General features: G+C 51.6%; 2 protein-coding genes across 2 annotated transcripts; both read right to left on the bottom strand.

The window, feature by feature from the left end:
- Nucleotides 1-7: 7 nt before the first annotated feature.
- Nucleotides 8-8,138, bottom strand: LOC308511946 (erythroid transcription factor-like; the record flags this gene model as incomplete). Its single annotated transcript, XM_081081762.1, has 3 exons — nucleotides 8-376; nucleotides 845-970; nucleotides 8,118-8,138. The coding sequence occupies 3 exons, from the start codon at nucleotides 8,136-8,138 to the stop codon at nucleotides 8-10; spliced, it is 516 nt and encodes a 171-aa protein (XP_080937888.1).
- Nucleotides 8,139-8,149: 11 nt separating this feature from the next.
- LOC308511945 (erythroid transcription factor-like) lies at nucleotides 8,150-16,280 on the bottom strand (the record flags this gene model as incomplete). Its single annotated transcript, XM_081081761.1, has 3 exons — nucleotides 8,150-8,518; nucleotides 8,987-9,112; nucleotides 16,260-16,280. The coding sequence occupies 3 exons, from the start codon at nucleotides 16,278-16,280 to the stop codon at nucleotides 8,150-8,152; spliced, it is 516 nt and encodes a 171-aa protein (XP_080937887.1).
- Between the last annotated feature and the right edge of the window lie 7 nt (nucleotides 16,281-16,287).

Raw genomic sequence — 16,287 nt, 5'->3', positions numbered from 1 at the left:
TGTGTCCTCATGGGCTGAGTGGTGCCTCCACAGCGCTGGTGGTGGTGGGAGGCATGGGGCCTGTGGGGAAGGAGCCTGTGGGTGAACCCAACAGGGGCCCGGGGAAAGGCATGAGGTGACTGACAGGTTCTGACAGCACCCCGGGGCCCAGGCCTTGGTAGAGATGGGCAGTACCAGGTGGGCCCAATGTCAAGCCTGAGGCCACTTCCCCACAATTCCCACCATCGCTGCCCCCAGCCACCACCATGAAGCCACCAGCCGGAGCATCACCTGGTCCAGTGCCTCCCAGGCTTGACACTGGCTTCTTTTCTTTCTGTGATGGCCTGGGTTTTCTAGACTTTATACCACCCTTCTGCACGGTCCGTGGTCGGTTCACCTGATGAAAGAGAGGCCATGAGTGTTCCCCGACCTCAGACATCTGCCTCTGTGTCTCCACCAGGGACACCCTTTCCACCCCACTCCTTCAGAGTCAGGAACTGGGTCAAGGACTAGGGGAGCAGGCCCCAGCTGTGGCCCAGATAATGCCCTAAGGAGTCATGAGCTTGTGAGGCCCTAAGCAATGGAAAGGCTGAGGGAGCCTCTAGCCATAGGACTAGCTGATGGCTGGAGGGGAGGGGGAAGGAAATGAGAAATGGAGGAGAGAGAAGGGAGCAGGAGGGAAAAGACAGGCAGGGAGGAGATGAAGGTGTAGAGAAGAGAAGGGTGATAGGGAAGGAGGAGGGAGTAGAATAACAGGGAGAAGAGAGAAAGGGAGATAGGAAGAATACAGGAAAGGAAAAGGAGAAGGAAGGCCAGGTTAGCGGGATGGGGGTGCAGGGGGCAGGCTCCAAGAGGCAGGGCACACCTGGTGTCGCTTGTAATAAAGGCCGCAGGCATTGCACACGGGGTCTCTATTGGCATTCAGCCGCCACACTGCCGCGATGGTTGTCTGGCAGTTGGTGCACTGGGCACCTGCCCGCTTGCTGACCTTCTGGGGGCAGCAAGAAAATGAGGGTCAGTGCACTGGTGGGTGGAGGACCCAGGAGGTGAGGGTCAGGGTGCAGGCAGGGCTTCCTGGACAAGGCATAGACTGAGGGTGCTCTGAGGGGCGAGGACATGGCCTCCTGTCCCGGGGCTTTCCAAATGGCGTGGGGTGCTTCATCAGTGGTTCTCAGCGTTGGCGGACGTTGGACTCACTTGGGGAGTCGAAAACAATCCTGATGCCCAGGCAGCGCCCCAGACCAAGTAAATCAACCCATCTCGGGAGGGCCCCACGGTGATCCCAGTGTGTAGCCAAGGATGAAAACTGCTGTGCAGGGAGTGGACGGCGTGCCTGCTTGCAGCCCGAGGGTGGGCCGAGGGTAGACACTCCAGTACAGAGCTGGGTCCCTGAGTGGATGGGGCAGGGAGGGGGGATGTGGGTTCTCATAGAGTGTGAGGGCAGAGATCCCTGCCCGGAGTGAGAACAGAGTACCTGGGTGAGGGGAGGCCGGCCTGGGCTCTTACCCGGCGCCTTTGGGGCTTGTTCTGCCTAGTCATCGTCTGACCACCGGCATTGCACAGGTGGCACTGTGGAGCGGCTTTCGCTCTGCCGGACTTTCGCTCTGCCGGACTTTCGCTGTGCCTGGTACACATGCTGTCACACCTTCTCAGAACCACCCTGCATGGCGCACAATCCCAGGGCTCTGGTGAGGTGGACAGGGGGCAAGAGGGACCAGGCTCAGCCCAACTTTGCCTTGGACCCCATCCCCCTCCTCAACCTCCCTGTCCCTTTGGGGGAGCCTCACCACAGGTGGACAGGGGTAGGGTTCCTTGGAGGTTGGGGGAGGAATAGACCGCTGGATTGGGGGTGCTTCTGGTTGGAGGAAAGAAGCTCCTAGGAAAGTCGGGGGGCCCGTAGGCACTGCTGGGGACAGGGATGGAGGAAGGCACCGCAGGCCCCAGCGCCAACAGGTCCGGACGCAGTCGCTGTGTCCTGATGTTCTCTAGGAAGGTGCCTCTTGCATAGGAATCTTCTAAGGCCTGGGGATCGATGTACTCCCAGGTGGGGCTCACAGTTGCGGGAGGGTACAGCCCCGTGCTGCCATAGGCCCAGCTGGTGTATGCTGAGCCTCCTGGGGTCCCCTCCAGACAGCAGAGGCATGCATTAACCTGGAAGACTGTTTGGGGTGTGGGTGGGTATGGGAAGGAAGAAAGAAGGGAACAGAAGGTCTGAAGCCATCCTGCTTTCAAGATGCAGTGATTCCCAACAGCCCCACATGGTGGCCAGCCTTCCCACCTTCCTTCCCATAGGTTGCCAGAGCAGCTGCTGGCCATTGGGTGACTCCTGGGTCTGAGCCCCACTGGTCACTCTGGCAGCTGCAGTCACCAGCAGCCTTTTCCCAATGGGCTTTTAGCATAACTTTGTGGAGCCCCATGGGCCACTCAACTAGGGTCACCCCCACCTCCTTACCGTATTCATTCCCAATGAGGCAGTCTGGGGATGTACGTTCCCAGGTCTGCACATACACAGGGAACGTGACCCACATAGCCTCGTGAAGGCTTCTGGCCATTTCTAAGATGGCTTCTTTGTGAGATTCTACCCTAGCTATGGGTCTCCATGGCAACCCCAGCAACATGGAACCCTGCCAGGATAGCCAGTGCAGCCGCTGCCTGCATGTGCTCCAACTGGGGCTGGGGATCCAACCTAAACCCAGCTGCATGCCCTTGTCTGGGAATCAAACCCGAGACCCTTCGGTGCACAAGCCCATGCTCTAACCACTGAGAACACCAGCCAGTGCTCATAAGAGGGCCCATGAGAGGTTCCTATGGGCCAGGCCTGGAAGTTGCATATGCCACTCTGCTCACTCGATTGATCAGAACTGTCACATGTCCACCTGTCATTGCAAGGGAGGCTGGGAAAGTGAGTGAGTCAGGAAGAAAGGGGAGCAGGGTTGAAAGGCCTATAGCAGTGCCTGCTACAGGATTCTGTAGACTCCCCAGAGCTACGCTGTTTCATGTGGTGGCCACTAGCCACAGTCAAGACAGTGGCTCCTGTACAAGGTGAGGGCAAGGCTTCCAGACCAAGGCTGTCAGAGGGAGTCACATCAGGGCTTCCTATACAGGGTCAGGAGGGTGTTTCCAGAGGGCAAGTTTAGGGGTTCCTATGAACGATCAGATCCGAGATTCCTGAAACGGGTCAAGTTACGGATTTCTGTTGGAAGTCAGGGAAAGGTTTCTGCAGAATTCGGTTATAGGCTCCAGCACTGTTATAGGCTAGGCTTCCTGTAGGCCATGGAGTAAGGACAGGATTAGGTCAGTAAGCCCTGTACAGCAAGTATGTCAAACTCAAAGGCTATCACGGGCCAAATAAACAAGGTTTAAGTTTATGTGGGCCGCAAAAAAAAACACACAAAACCTTCAATTTTCATAGGAACATAGGATGATTTCGATAGAGACATGCTGATTACAAAGGGTTGAAATAAATGAGTCATTGTTAACATAAAATAATAGAACATTTTAAGAAAAAGTAATATTTTTTCTTGAACATTAACTTACCAGACACTGAATAACTGCACAAATTTATAAGCGTAATGCAAATCTATTTTTCTTCTTCTCTGAAAGCAAAATATTTCCTGTTATGCACACCAAACAAGTCAGTACAAGACTAATGATGTGGCAACCGGCCGCTAAAATATGTGCTGCTAGTATCAGTGGAGAGAAATGGTGCACCTGCACATAAGGTACGTAAGGAAAATGAATGCAACACAATTATAGTAATCAGTCATTAGTGAATGTTGTAGTTCGGTATTCATAATCCTGTATAATAAAAGCCCAGAGACCGAATGGTGGAACGACCAATCGACCAGTGGCTATGACATGCACTGACCCCCAGGGGGCAGACGCTCAACGCAGGAGCTGCCCCCTGGGGAGTCCGTGCACTACCACAGTGGGAGTGCTGCTTGGCTGACTGGAGGCTGGGAGGTAGGTTCATGGCCACCGTGGGACTGAGGCCTACTCGGCCGCCTCAGTGCTATTGTCCCTGAGCCTGGCCCTGACCGGGTCCCCTGGAGAAGCTAGTGCTCCAGCGCCACGGAAGATGCCAGACCAGGGAGCAGCCACTCAGAGGGTGGGTCCACAGCCACTCTGCAGACTGGGATGAGCAGGCTGATCCCCACAGGCCACACCCCCCAACAGTGCTCAAATCCTGTGCACCCGGCCTCTAGTTATGTATAACAGGATATTCTAAAAATTAAGTTATGAAAATTTTTTCCTTAATTGTTTTATTGCTTAAAGTATTACAAAGGGTATTACATATGTGTCCATTTTTTCCCCCCGCCCTTGACAATCCCCTGGCCTCCCCTACCCCCCAGTGTCTTATGTCCATTGGTTATGCTTATATGCATGCATACAAGTCCTTCGGTTGATCTCTTACCCCCCTGCCTCCTGCCCCCCAACCCTCCCCGGCCTTCTCGCTGTAGTTTGCCAGTCTGTTCGAGGCTGCTCTGCCTTTGTATCTATTTTTGTTCATAAGTTTATAATGGTCTTTATTATCCATAAATGAGTGAGATCATGTGGTATTTTTCCTTCATTGACTGGCTTATTTCACTTAGCATAATGCTCTCCAGTTCCATCCATGCTGTTGCAAATGGTAAGAGTTCCTTCCTTTTTAGAGCAGCATAGTATTCCATCATGTAGATGTACCACTGTTTTCTAATCCATTCATCTACTGGTGGGCACTTAAGCTGTTTCCAGATCTTAGCTATGGTGAATTGTGCTGCTATGAACATAGGGGTGCATATATCCTTTCTGACTGGTGTTTCTGGTTTCTTGGGATATACTCCTAGAAGTGGGATCACGGGGTCAAATGGGAATTCCATTTTTACCTTTTTGAGGAAACTCCATACTGTCTTCCATAGTGGCTGCACCAGTCTGCATTCCCACCAGCAGTGCACGAGGGTTCCTTTTTCTCCACATCCTCTCCGGCACTTGTCGTTTGTTGATTTGTTGATGATTGCCAGTCTGACAGGTGTGAGATGGTACCTCACTGTTGTTTTGATTTGCATCTCTCGGATGATTAGTGACTTTGAGCATGTTTTCATATGTCTCTTGGCTTTCTGAATGTCCTCTTTTGAAAAGTGTCCATTTAGGTCCTTTGCCCATTTTTTGATTGGATTGTTTATCTTCCTTTTGTTAAGTTGTATGAGTTCCTTATAAATGTTGGAGATTAAACCCTTATCGGTGATAACATTGGCAAATATGTTCTCCCATGCAGTGGGCTTTCTTGTTTTGTTGATGGTTTCTTTTGCTGTGCAGAAGCTTTTAATTTGATGTAGTCCCATTTGTTCATTTTCTCTTTAGTTTCAAGTGCCCTAGGCGCTGTATCGGTGAAGAAATTGCTTTGGCATATGTCTGAGATTTTGTTGCCTTTGGATTCCTCTAGTATTTTTATGGTTTCCTGTCTTACATTTAAGTCCTTTATCCATTTTGAGTTTATTTTTGTGTATGGTGTAAGTTGGTGGTCTAGTCTCATTTTCTTGCATGTATCTGTCCAATTGTCCCAACACCATTTATTGAAGAGACTGTCTTGACTCCATTGTATGTTCTCGCCTCCTTTGTCAAATATTAATTGAGCACATTGGTTCAGATCGATTTCTGGGCTCTCTATTCTATTCCATTGATCTGTATGTCTGTTCTTGTGCCAGTACCAGGCAGTTTTGAGAACAGTGGCTTTGTAATACAGCTTGATATCAGGTATTGAGATCCCACCTGCTTTGTTCTTTCTCAGGATCGCTGCAGCTATTCGGGGTCTTTTTTTGTTGTTGTTGTTAAAAAATATATTTTATTGATTTTTCACAGAGAGGAAGGGAGAGAGATAGAGAGAGTTAGAAACATCGATGAGAGAGAAACATCAATCAGCTGCCTCCTGCACATCCCCCACCGGGGATGTGCCCCCAACCCAGGTACATGCCCTTGACCGGAATCGAACCCGGGACCTCTCAGTCCGCAGGTTGACGCTCTATCCACTGAGCCAAACCGGTTTCGGCGACGGGGTCTTTTTTTATTCCAGATGAATTTTTGGAGAGTTCGTTCTAGGTCTGTGAAATATGCCATTGGTAGGTTATGAAATTTTTATTAAAACGTTTCTTACATACCGTTATATTGGCTGGGCTGCAACAATATTTGTTGTGGGTGCATGCGGCCTGCGGGCCACAAGTTTGACATACTTGCTGTACAGTGTTTGGGCAGGGGGTCCTGTGCCAGGTGAGGCTGTAGATGCCTGTATAGGATGAGGTCTGGACTTAAAGCAGGGGGTCAGGACAGGCGCCTCACCACAGGTTCAGGAAAGGATTTTCCATGTAAGTTCAAGACTGTGGTTCATGTTGAGAGTTGGATCACAGGTTCCTGTGGACTCTGCGGGGTGGGGCGTGAGGTAGGGATTGTTGTGCAAAGTGACATCCGGGGCCATTGTCAACAATGTAAGCAAGGCTCCTGAACTTAATCAGGATTCCCAAAGAGTTTAAAGATGGGGCTTTCTTTAAAAAAAAAACAAACAAACACACACACATATTTTTATTGATTTCAAAGAGGAAAGGAGAGGGAGAGAGAGATAGAAACATCAGTGATGAGAGAGATTCATGGATCGGCTGCCTCCTACATGCACCTCACTGGGGTTCGAGCCTGCAACCTGGGCATGTGCCATGATCAAGAATCCAACCATGTCCTCATGGTTCATGGGTTGATGCTCAACCACTGAGCCACACCAGCCGGACTAGAGTATTTTTTCAGGTGTTCATGAAGGAAAGCACCTGAGCCTTCCAGCTGTTGTTGACCACAGTGAGCACTCAGGAAACGGTGCTGGTTGCAGGGTGGAGGCTACACCACGGAGCCTGGCTCAGCCCTGTGCCACCAGCTGTGTGGCCTTGGGAGAGACGCTTAACCTGTCTGGGTTAGGATGTCACCTGACTCCACGCATGCTCCGATGTGAGGGTTTGTTCCATGGAAGAACAGATTCCACTTTAGGGGGAGCAGTTCACCCAGGTGAAGGGGTGTGTTGGGGAGGGAGTTGGCACTGTGGGGAGATCCCCCCCGGGGTCTAAATATTCCCCCTAGAGGTTATTCTGTTCTCCTAATCTCCCCCTCCTTCTCTACCATTTCCCACAGGGCTGCAGGCCGAGCTGGGCTGAGAGAGATAAGAGATGAGTGTCAGGAGGGCCCATGGACAACCCCACGGTCCCAGACTGGCCTTCTGCCCTTCTTGCTGGCTGTCTTTCCAGCCCCAATCTTGGCCTCCCGTTCCTGTCCTGAACATGTCTTCTGTCCCCTGGAGGTGGGTCCCTAACTTACAGACTGAAATTGTATATATTGATACCTCCACAAACAAGTGTACAGAGCTGCTCACGCTGTCAGCCACTCGGAGGCACTGTGACAGGGCACAGGATGTGCGATACGCTCACATACACGTGCTTGCACACAAGTGCTGCCCTTGCCAGACCCACAAAGACCTCCTGACACGCAGTACCTCAGGTCACACTGCTAGGTCTCCACATTCCGTCCTACACAGCCCTTGGTGAGCATCCCGGAAATGTTTATTGAGCAAATGCTGTGCCTGGTACACATGCTGTCGCACCGCCTCAGAACCACCCTGCATGGTGCACAATCACATGAGCATAGCCTCACATGTTGCCTCAGCACACCCCGTTGCACACATACCCCCACGTCCTCTCATACAGTCACTGGTGCCCCGTTTCTCACAGTTGCCTCATGTCGTGCACACCATCTCTCAGAACCTCACCCCCATGGTCACCACCTCACAGAGCAGTCGGCCACTACACAGTCTCTGCCCATGATGTGTGCATGTACACGCCATATCATACACCCTGGTTGCTGGCACACGTGGTCTCACATACTAGTACACTCTTATACTTGCACATCATAACCCACTATCATGAAGGGTGACACGCCATCACCAGAGAACCACAGGCACCGTTGCACACCCCTCCTACCACGGCTCTTTATTCAGTCCCACTCAGACTCACACCTCCAACTTCAGGACTCTGATGATTTATTTTACAAATCATTGATGGCCCAGACCAAGAGCTGTGGGGGGCCCAGAGGTTGGGTTGTAGAGAGACTGCTGGCTCCACGCGGAGAGGGACCCTTCCTCTGCTCTGAGTCATGCTCTGTGTCCTCATGGGCTGAGTGGTGCCTCCACAGCGCTGGTGGTGGTGGGAGGCATGGGGCCTGTGGGGAAGGAGCCTGTGGGTGAACCCAACAGGGGCCCGGGGAAAGGCATGAGGTGACTGACAGGTTCTGACAGCACCCCGGGGCCCAGGCCTTGGTAGAGATGGGCAGTACCAGGTGGGCCCAATGTCAAGCCTGAGGCCACTTCCCCACAATTCCCACCATCGCTGCCCCCAGCCACCACCATGAAGCCACCAGCCGGAGCATCACCTGGTCCAGTGCCTCCCAGGCTTGACACTGGCTTCTTTTCTTTCTGTGATGGCCTGGGTTTTCTAGACTTTATACCACCCTTCTGCACGGTCCGTGGTCGGTTCACCTGATGAAAGAGAGGCCATGAGTGTTCCCCGACCTCAGACATCTGCCTCTGTGTCTCCACCAGGGACACCCTTTCCACCCCACTCCTTCAGAGTCAGGAACTGGGTCAAGGACTAGGGGAGCAGGCCCCAGCTGTGGCCCAGATAATGCCCTAAGGAGTCATGAGCTTGTGAGGCCCTAAGCAATGGAAAGGCTGAGGGAGCCTCTAGCCATAGGACTAGCTGATGGCTGGAGGGGAGGGGGAAGGAAATGAGAAATGGAGGAGAGAGAAGGGAGCAGGAGGGAAAAGACAGGCAGGGAGGAGATGAAGGTGTAGAGAAGAGAAGGGTGATAGGGAAGGAGGAGGGAGTAGAATAACAGGGAGAAGAGAGAAAGGGAGATAGGAAGAATACAGGAAAGGAAAAGGAGAAGGAAGGCCAGGTTAGCGGGATGGGGGTGCAGGGGGCAGGCTCCAAGAGGCAGGGCACACCTGGTGTCGCTTGTAATAAAGGCCGCAGGCATTGCACACGGGGTCTCTATTGGCATTCAGCCGCCACACTGCCGCGATGGTTGTCTGGCAGTTGGTGCACTGGGCACCTGCCCGCTTGCTGACCTTCTGGGGGCAGCAAGAAAATGAGGGTCAGTGCACTGGTGGGTGGAGGACCCAGGAGGTGAGGGTCAGGGTGCAGGCAGGGCTTCCTGGACAAGGCATAGACTGAGGGTGCTCTGAGGGGCGAGGACATGGCCTCCTGTCCCGGGGCTTTCCAAATGGCGTGGGGTGCTTCATCAGTGGTTCTCAGCGTTGGCGGACGTTGGACTCACTTGGGGAGTCGAAAACAATCCTGATGCCCAGGCAGCGCCCCAGACCAAGTAAATCAACCCATCTCGGGAGGGCCCCACGGTGATCCCAGTGTGTAGCCAAGGATGAAAACTGCTGTGCAGGGAGTGGACGGCGTGCCTGCTTGCAGCCCGAGGGTGGGCTGAGGGTAGACACTCCAGTACAGAGCTGGGTCCCTGAGTGGATGGGGCAGGGAGGGGGCATGTGGGTTCTCATAGAGTGTGAGGGCAGAGATCCCTGCCCGGAGTGAGAACAGAGTACCTGGGTGAGGGGAGGCCGGCCTGGGCTCTTACCCGGCGCCTTTGGGGCTTGTTCTGCCTAGTCATCGTCTGACCACCGGCATTGCACAGGTGGCACTGTGGAGCGGCTTTCGCTCTGCCGGACTTTCGCTCTGCCGGACTTTCGCTGTGCCTGGTACACATGCTGTCACACCTTCTCAGAACCACCCTGCATGGCGCACAATCCCAGGGCTCTGGTGAGGTGGACAGGGGGCAAGAGGGACCAGGCTCAGCCCAACTTTGCCTTGGACCCCATCCCCCTCCTCAACCTCCCTGTCCCTTTGGGGGAGCCTCACCACAGGTAGACAGGGGTAGGGTTCCTTGGAGGTTGGGGGAGGAATAGACCGCTGGATTGGGGGTGCTTCTGGTTGGAGGAAAGAAGCTCCTAGGAAAGTCGGGGGGCCCGTAGGCACTGCTGGGGACAGGGATGGAGGAAGGCACCGCAGGCCCCAGCGCCAACAGGTCCGGACGCAGTCGCTGTGTCCTGATGTTCTCTAGGAAGGTGCCTCTTGCATCGGAATCTTCTAAGGCCTGGGGATCGATGTACTCCCAGGTGGGGCTCACAGTTGCGGGAGGGTACAGCCCCGTGCTGCCATAGGCCCAGCTGGTGTATGCTGAGCCTCCTGGGGTCCCCTCCAGACAGCAGAGGCATGCATTAACCTGGAAGACTGTTTGGGGTGTGGGTGGGTATGGGAAGGAAGAAAGAAGGGAACAGAAGGTCTGAAGCCATCCTGCTTTCAAGATGCAGTGATTCCCAACAGCCCCACATGGTGGCCAGCCTTCCCACCTTCCTTCCCATAGGTTGCCAGAGCAGCTGCTGGCCATTGGGTGACTCCTGGGTCTGAGCCCCACTGGTCACTCTGGCAGCTGCAGTCACCAGCAGCCTTTTCCCAATGGGCTTTTAGCATAACTTTGTGGAGCCCCATGGGCCACTCAACTAGGGTCACCCCCACCTCCTTACCGTATTCATTCCCAATGAGGCAGTCTGGGGATGTACGTTCCCAGGTCTGCACATACACAGGGAACGTGACCCACATAGCCTCGTGAAGGCTTCTGGCCATTTCTAAGATGGCTTCTTTGTGAGATTCTACCCTAGCTATGGGTCTCCATGGCAACCCCAGCAACATGGAACCCTGCCAGGATAGCCAGTGCAGCCGCTGCCTGCATGTGCTCCAACTGGGGCTGGGGATCCAACCTAAACCCAGCTGCATGCCCTTGTCTGGGAATCAAACCCGAGACCCTTCGGTGCACAAGCCCATGCTCTAACCACTGAGAACACCAGCCAGTGCTCATAAGAGGGCCCATGAGAGGTTCCTATGGGCCAGGCCTGGAAGTTGCATATGCCACTCTGCTCACTCGATTGATCAGAACTGTCACATGTCCACCTGTCATTGCAAGGGAGGCTGGGAAAGTGAGTGAGTCAGGAAGAAAGGGGAGCAGGGTTGAAAGGCCTATAGCAGTGCCTGCTACAGGATTCTGTAGACTCCCCAGAGCTACGCTGTTTCATGTGGTGGCCACTAGCCACAGTCAAGACAGTGGCTCCTGTACAAGGTGAGGGCAAGGCTTCCAGACCAAGGCTGTCAGAGGGAGTCACATCAGGGCTTCCTATACAGGGTCAGGAGGGTGTTTCCAGAGGGCAAGTTTAGGGGTTCCTATGAACGATCAGATCCGAGATTCCTGAAACGGGTCAAGTTACGGATTTCTGTTGGAAGTCAGGGAAAGGTTTCTGCAGAATTCGGTTATAGGCTCCAGCACTGTTATAGGCTAGGCTTCCTGTAGGCCATGGAGTAAGGACAGGATTAGGTCAGTAAGCCCTGTACAGCAAGTATGTCAAACTCAAAGGCTATCACGGGCCAAATAAACAAGGTTTAAGTTTATGTGGGCCGCAAAAAAAAACACACAAAACCTTCAATTTTCATAGGAACATAGGATTATTTCGATAGAGACATGCTGATTACAAAGGGTTGAAATAAATGAGTCATTGTTAACATAAAATAATAGAACATTTTAAGAAAAAGTAATATTTTTTCTTGAACATTAACTTACCAGACACTGAATAACTGCACAAATTTATAAGCGTAATGCAAATCTATTTTTCTTCTTCTCTGAAAGCAAAATATTTCCTGTTATGCACACCAAACAAGTCAGTACAAGACTAATGATGTGGCAACCGGCCGCTAAAATATGTGCTGCTAGTATCAGTGGAGAGAAATGGTGCACCTGCACATAAGGTACGTAAGGAAAATGAATGCAACACAATTATAGTAATCAGTCATTAGTGAATGTTGTAGTTCGGTATTCATAATCCTGTATAATAAAAGCCCAGAGACCGAATGGTGGAACGACCAGTCGACCAGTGGCTATGACATGCACTGACCCCCAGGGGGCAGACGCTCAACGCAGGAGCTGCCCCCTGGGGAGTCCGTGCACTACCACAGTGGGAGTGCTGCTTGGCTGACTGGAGGCTGGGAGGTAGGTTCATGGCCACCGTGGGACTGAGGCCTACTCGGCCGCCTCAGTGCTATTGTCCCTGAGCCTGGCCCTGACCGGGTCCCCTGGAGAAGCTAGTGCTCCAGCGCCACGGAAGATGCCAGACCAGGGAGCAGCCACTCAGAGGGTGGGTCCACAGCCACTCTGCAGACTGGGATGAGCAGGCTGATCCCCACAGGCCACACCCCCCAACAGTGCTCAAATCCTGTGCACCCGGCCTCTAGTTATGTATAACAGGATATTCTAAAAATTAAGTTATGAAAATTTTTTCCTTAATTGTTTTATTGCTTAAAGTATTACAAAGGGTATTACATATGTGTCCATTTTTTCCCCCCGCCCTTGACAATCCCCTGGCCTCCCCTACCCCCCAGTGTCTTATGTCCATTGGTTATGCTTATATGCATGCATACAAGTCCTTCGGTTGATCTCTTACCCCCCTGCCTCCTGCCCCCCAACCCTCCCCGGCCTTCTCGCTGTAGTTTGCCAGTCTGTTCGAGGCTGCTCTGCCTTTGTATCTATTTTTGTTCATAAGTTTATAATGGTCTTTATTATCCATAAATGAGTGAGATCATGTGGTATTTTTCCTTCATTGACTGGCTTATTTCACTTAGCATAATGCTCTCCAGTTCCATCCATGCTGTTGCAAATGGTAAGAGTTCCTTCCTTTTTAGAGCAGCATAGTATTCCATCATGTAGATGTACCACTGTTTTCTAATCCATTCATCTACTGGTGGGCACTTAAGCTGTTTCCAGATCTTAGCTATGGTGAATTGTGCTGCTATGAACATAGGGGTGCATATATCCTTTCTGACTGGTGTTTCTGGTTTCTTGGGATATACTCCTAGAAGTGGGATCACGGGGTCAAATGGGAATTCCATTTTTACCTTTTTGAGGAAACTCCATACTGTCTTCCATAGTGGCTGCACCAGTCTGCATTCCCACCAGCAGTGCACGAGGGTTCCTTTTTCTCCACATCCTCTCCAGCACTTGTCGTTTGTTGATTTGTTGATGATTGCCAGTCTGACAGGTGTGAGATGGTACCTCACTGTTGTTTTGATTTGCATCTCTCGGATGATTAGTGACTTTGAGCATGTTTTCATATGTCTCTTGGCTTTCTGAATGTCCTCTTTTGAAAAGTGTCCATTTAGGTCCTTTGCCCATTTTTTGATTGGATTGTTTATCTTCCTTTTGTTAAGTTGTATGAGTTCCTTATAAATGTTGGAGATTAAACCCTTATCGGTGATAACATTGGCAAATATGTTCTCCCATGCAGTGGGCTTTCTTGTTTTGTTGATGGTTTCTTTTGCTGTGCAGAAGCTTTTAATTTGATGTAGTCCCATTTGTTCATTTTCTCTTTAGTTTCAAGTGCCCTAGGCGCTGTATCGGTGAAGAAATTGCTTTGGCATATGTCTGAGATTTTGTTGCCTTTGGATTCCTCTAGTATTTTTATGGTTTCCTGTCTTACATTTAAGTCCTTTATCCATTTTGAGTTTATTTTTGTGTATGGTGTAAGTTGGTGGTCTAGTCTCATTTTCTTGCATGTATCTGTCCAATTGTCCCAACACCATTTATTGAAGAGACTGTCTTGACTCCATTGTATGTTCTCGCCTCCTTTGTCAAATATTAATTGAGCACATTGGTTCAGGTCGATTTCTGGGCTCTCTATTCTATTCCATTGATCTGTATGTCTGTTCTTGTGCCAGTACCAGGCAGTTTTGAGAACAGTGGCTTTGTAATACAGCTTGATATCAGGTATTGAGATCCCACCTGCTTTGTTCTTTCTCAGGATCGCTGCAGCTATTCGGGGTCTTTTTTTGTTGTTGTTGTTAAAAAATATATTTTATTGATTTTTCACAGAGAGGAAGGGAGAGAGATAGAGAGAGTTAGAAACATCGATGAGAGAGAAACATCAATCAGCTGCCTCCTGCACATCCCCCACCGGGGATGTGCCCCCAACCCAGGTACATGCCCTTGACCGGAATCGAACCCGGGACCTCTCAGTCCGCAGGTTGACGCTCTATCCACTGAGCCAAACCGGTTTCGGCGACGGGGTCTTTTTTTATTCCAGATGAATTTTTGGAGAGTTCGTTCTAGGTCTGTGAAATATGCCATTGGTAGGTTATGAAATTTTTATTAAAACGTTTCTTACATACCGTTATATTGGCTGGGCTGCAACAATATTTGTTGTGGGTGCATGCGGCCTGCGGGCCACAAGTTTGACATACTTGCTGTACAGTGTTTGGGCAAGGCGTCCTGTGCCAGGTGAGGCTGTAGATGCCTGTATAGGATGAGGTCTGGACTTAAAGCAGGGGGTCAGGACAGGCGCCTCACCACAGGTTCAGGAAAGGATTTTCCATGTAAGTTCAAGACTGTGGTTCATGTTGAGAGTTGGATCACAGGTTCCTGTGGACTCTGCGGGGTGGGGCGTGAGGTAGGGATTGTTGTGCAAAGTGACATCCGGGGCCATTGTCAACAATGTAAGCAAGGCTCCTGAACTTAATCAGGATTCCCAAAGAGTTTAAAGATGGGGCTTTCTTTAAAAAACAAACAAACAAACACACACACATATTTTTATTGATTTCAAAGAGGAAAGGAGAGGGAGAGAGAGATAGAAACATCAGTGATGAGAGAGATTCATGGATCGGCTGCCTCCTACATGCACCTCACTGGGGTTCGAGCCTGCAACCTGGGCATGTGCCATGATCAAGAATCCAACCATGTCCTCATGGTTCATGGGTTGATGCTCAACCACTGAGCCACACCAGCCGGACTAGAGTATTTTTTCAGGTGTTCATGAAGGAAAGCACCTGAGCCTTCCAGCTGTTGTTGACCACAGTGAGCACTCAGGAAACGGTGCTGGTTGCAGGGTGGAGGCTACACCACGGAGCCTGGCTCAGCCCTGTGCCACCAGCTGTGTGGCCTTGGGAGAGACGCTTAACCTGTCTGGGTTAGGATGTCACCTGACTCCACGCATGCTCCGATGTGAGGGTTTGTTCCATGGAAGAACAGATTCCACTTTAGGGGGAGCAGTTCACCCAGGTGAAGGGGTGTGTTGGGGAGGGAGTTGGCACTGTGGGGAGATCCCCCCCGGGGTCTAAATATTCCCCCTAGAGGTTATTCTGTTCTCCTAATCTCCCCCTCCTTCTCTACCATTTCCCACAGGGCTGCAGGCCGAGCTGGGCTGAGAGAGATAAGAGATGAGTGTCAGGAGGGCCCATGGACAACCCCACGGTCCCAGACTGGCCTTCTGCCCTTCTTGCTGGCTGTCTTTCCAGCCCCAATCTTGGCCTCCCGTTCCTGTCCTGAACATGTCTTCTGTCCCCTGGAGGTGGGTCCCTAACTTACAGACTGAAATTGTATATATTGATACCTCCACAAACAAGTGTACAGAGCTGCTCACGCTGTCAGCCACTCGGAGGCACTGTGACAGGGCACAGGATGTGCGATACGCTCACATACACGTGCTTGCACACAAGTGCTGCCCTTGCCAGACCCACAAAGACCTCCTGACACGCAGTACCTCAGGTCACACTGCTAGGTCTCCACATTCCGTCCTACACAGCCCTTGGTGAGCATCCCGGAAATGTTTATTGAGCAAATGCTGTGCCTGGTACACATGCTGTCGCACCGCCTCAGAACCACCCTGCATGGTGCACAATCACATGAGCATAGCCTCACATGTTGCCTCAGCACACCCCGTTGCACACATACCCCCACGTCCTCTCATACAGTCACTGGTGCCCCGTTTCTCACAGTTGCCTCATGTCGTGCACACCATCTCTCAGAACCTCACCCCCATGGTCACCACCTCACAGAGCAGTCGGCCACTACACAGTCTCTGCCCATGATGTGTGCATGTACACGCCATATCATACACCCTGGTTGCTGGCACACGTGGTCTCACATACTAGTACACTCTTATACTTGCACATCATAACCCACTATCATGAAGGGTGACACGCCATCACCAGAGAACCACAGGCACCGTTGCACACCCCTCCTACCACGGCTCTTTATTCAGTCCCACTCAGACTCACACCTCCAACTTCAGGACTCTGATGATTTATTTTACAAATCATTGATGGCCCAGACCAAGAGCTGTGGGGGGCCCAGAGGTTGGGTTGTAGAGAGACTGCTGGCTCCACGCGGAGAGGGACCCTTCCTCTGCTCTGAGTCATGCTCTGT

This window comes from Myotis nattereri, assembly GCF_964212035.1.
Source record: "Myotis nattereri genome assembly, chromosome: X".
NCBI lineage: Eukaryota > Metazoa > Chordata > Mammalia > Chiroptera > Vespertilionidae > Myotis > Myotis nattereri.
The sequence above is the reverse complement of the archived record's forward strand: the minus strand, read 5'-3'. Positions and strand labels throughout refer to the sequence as shown.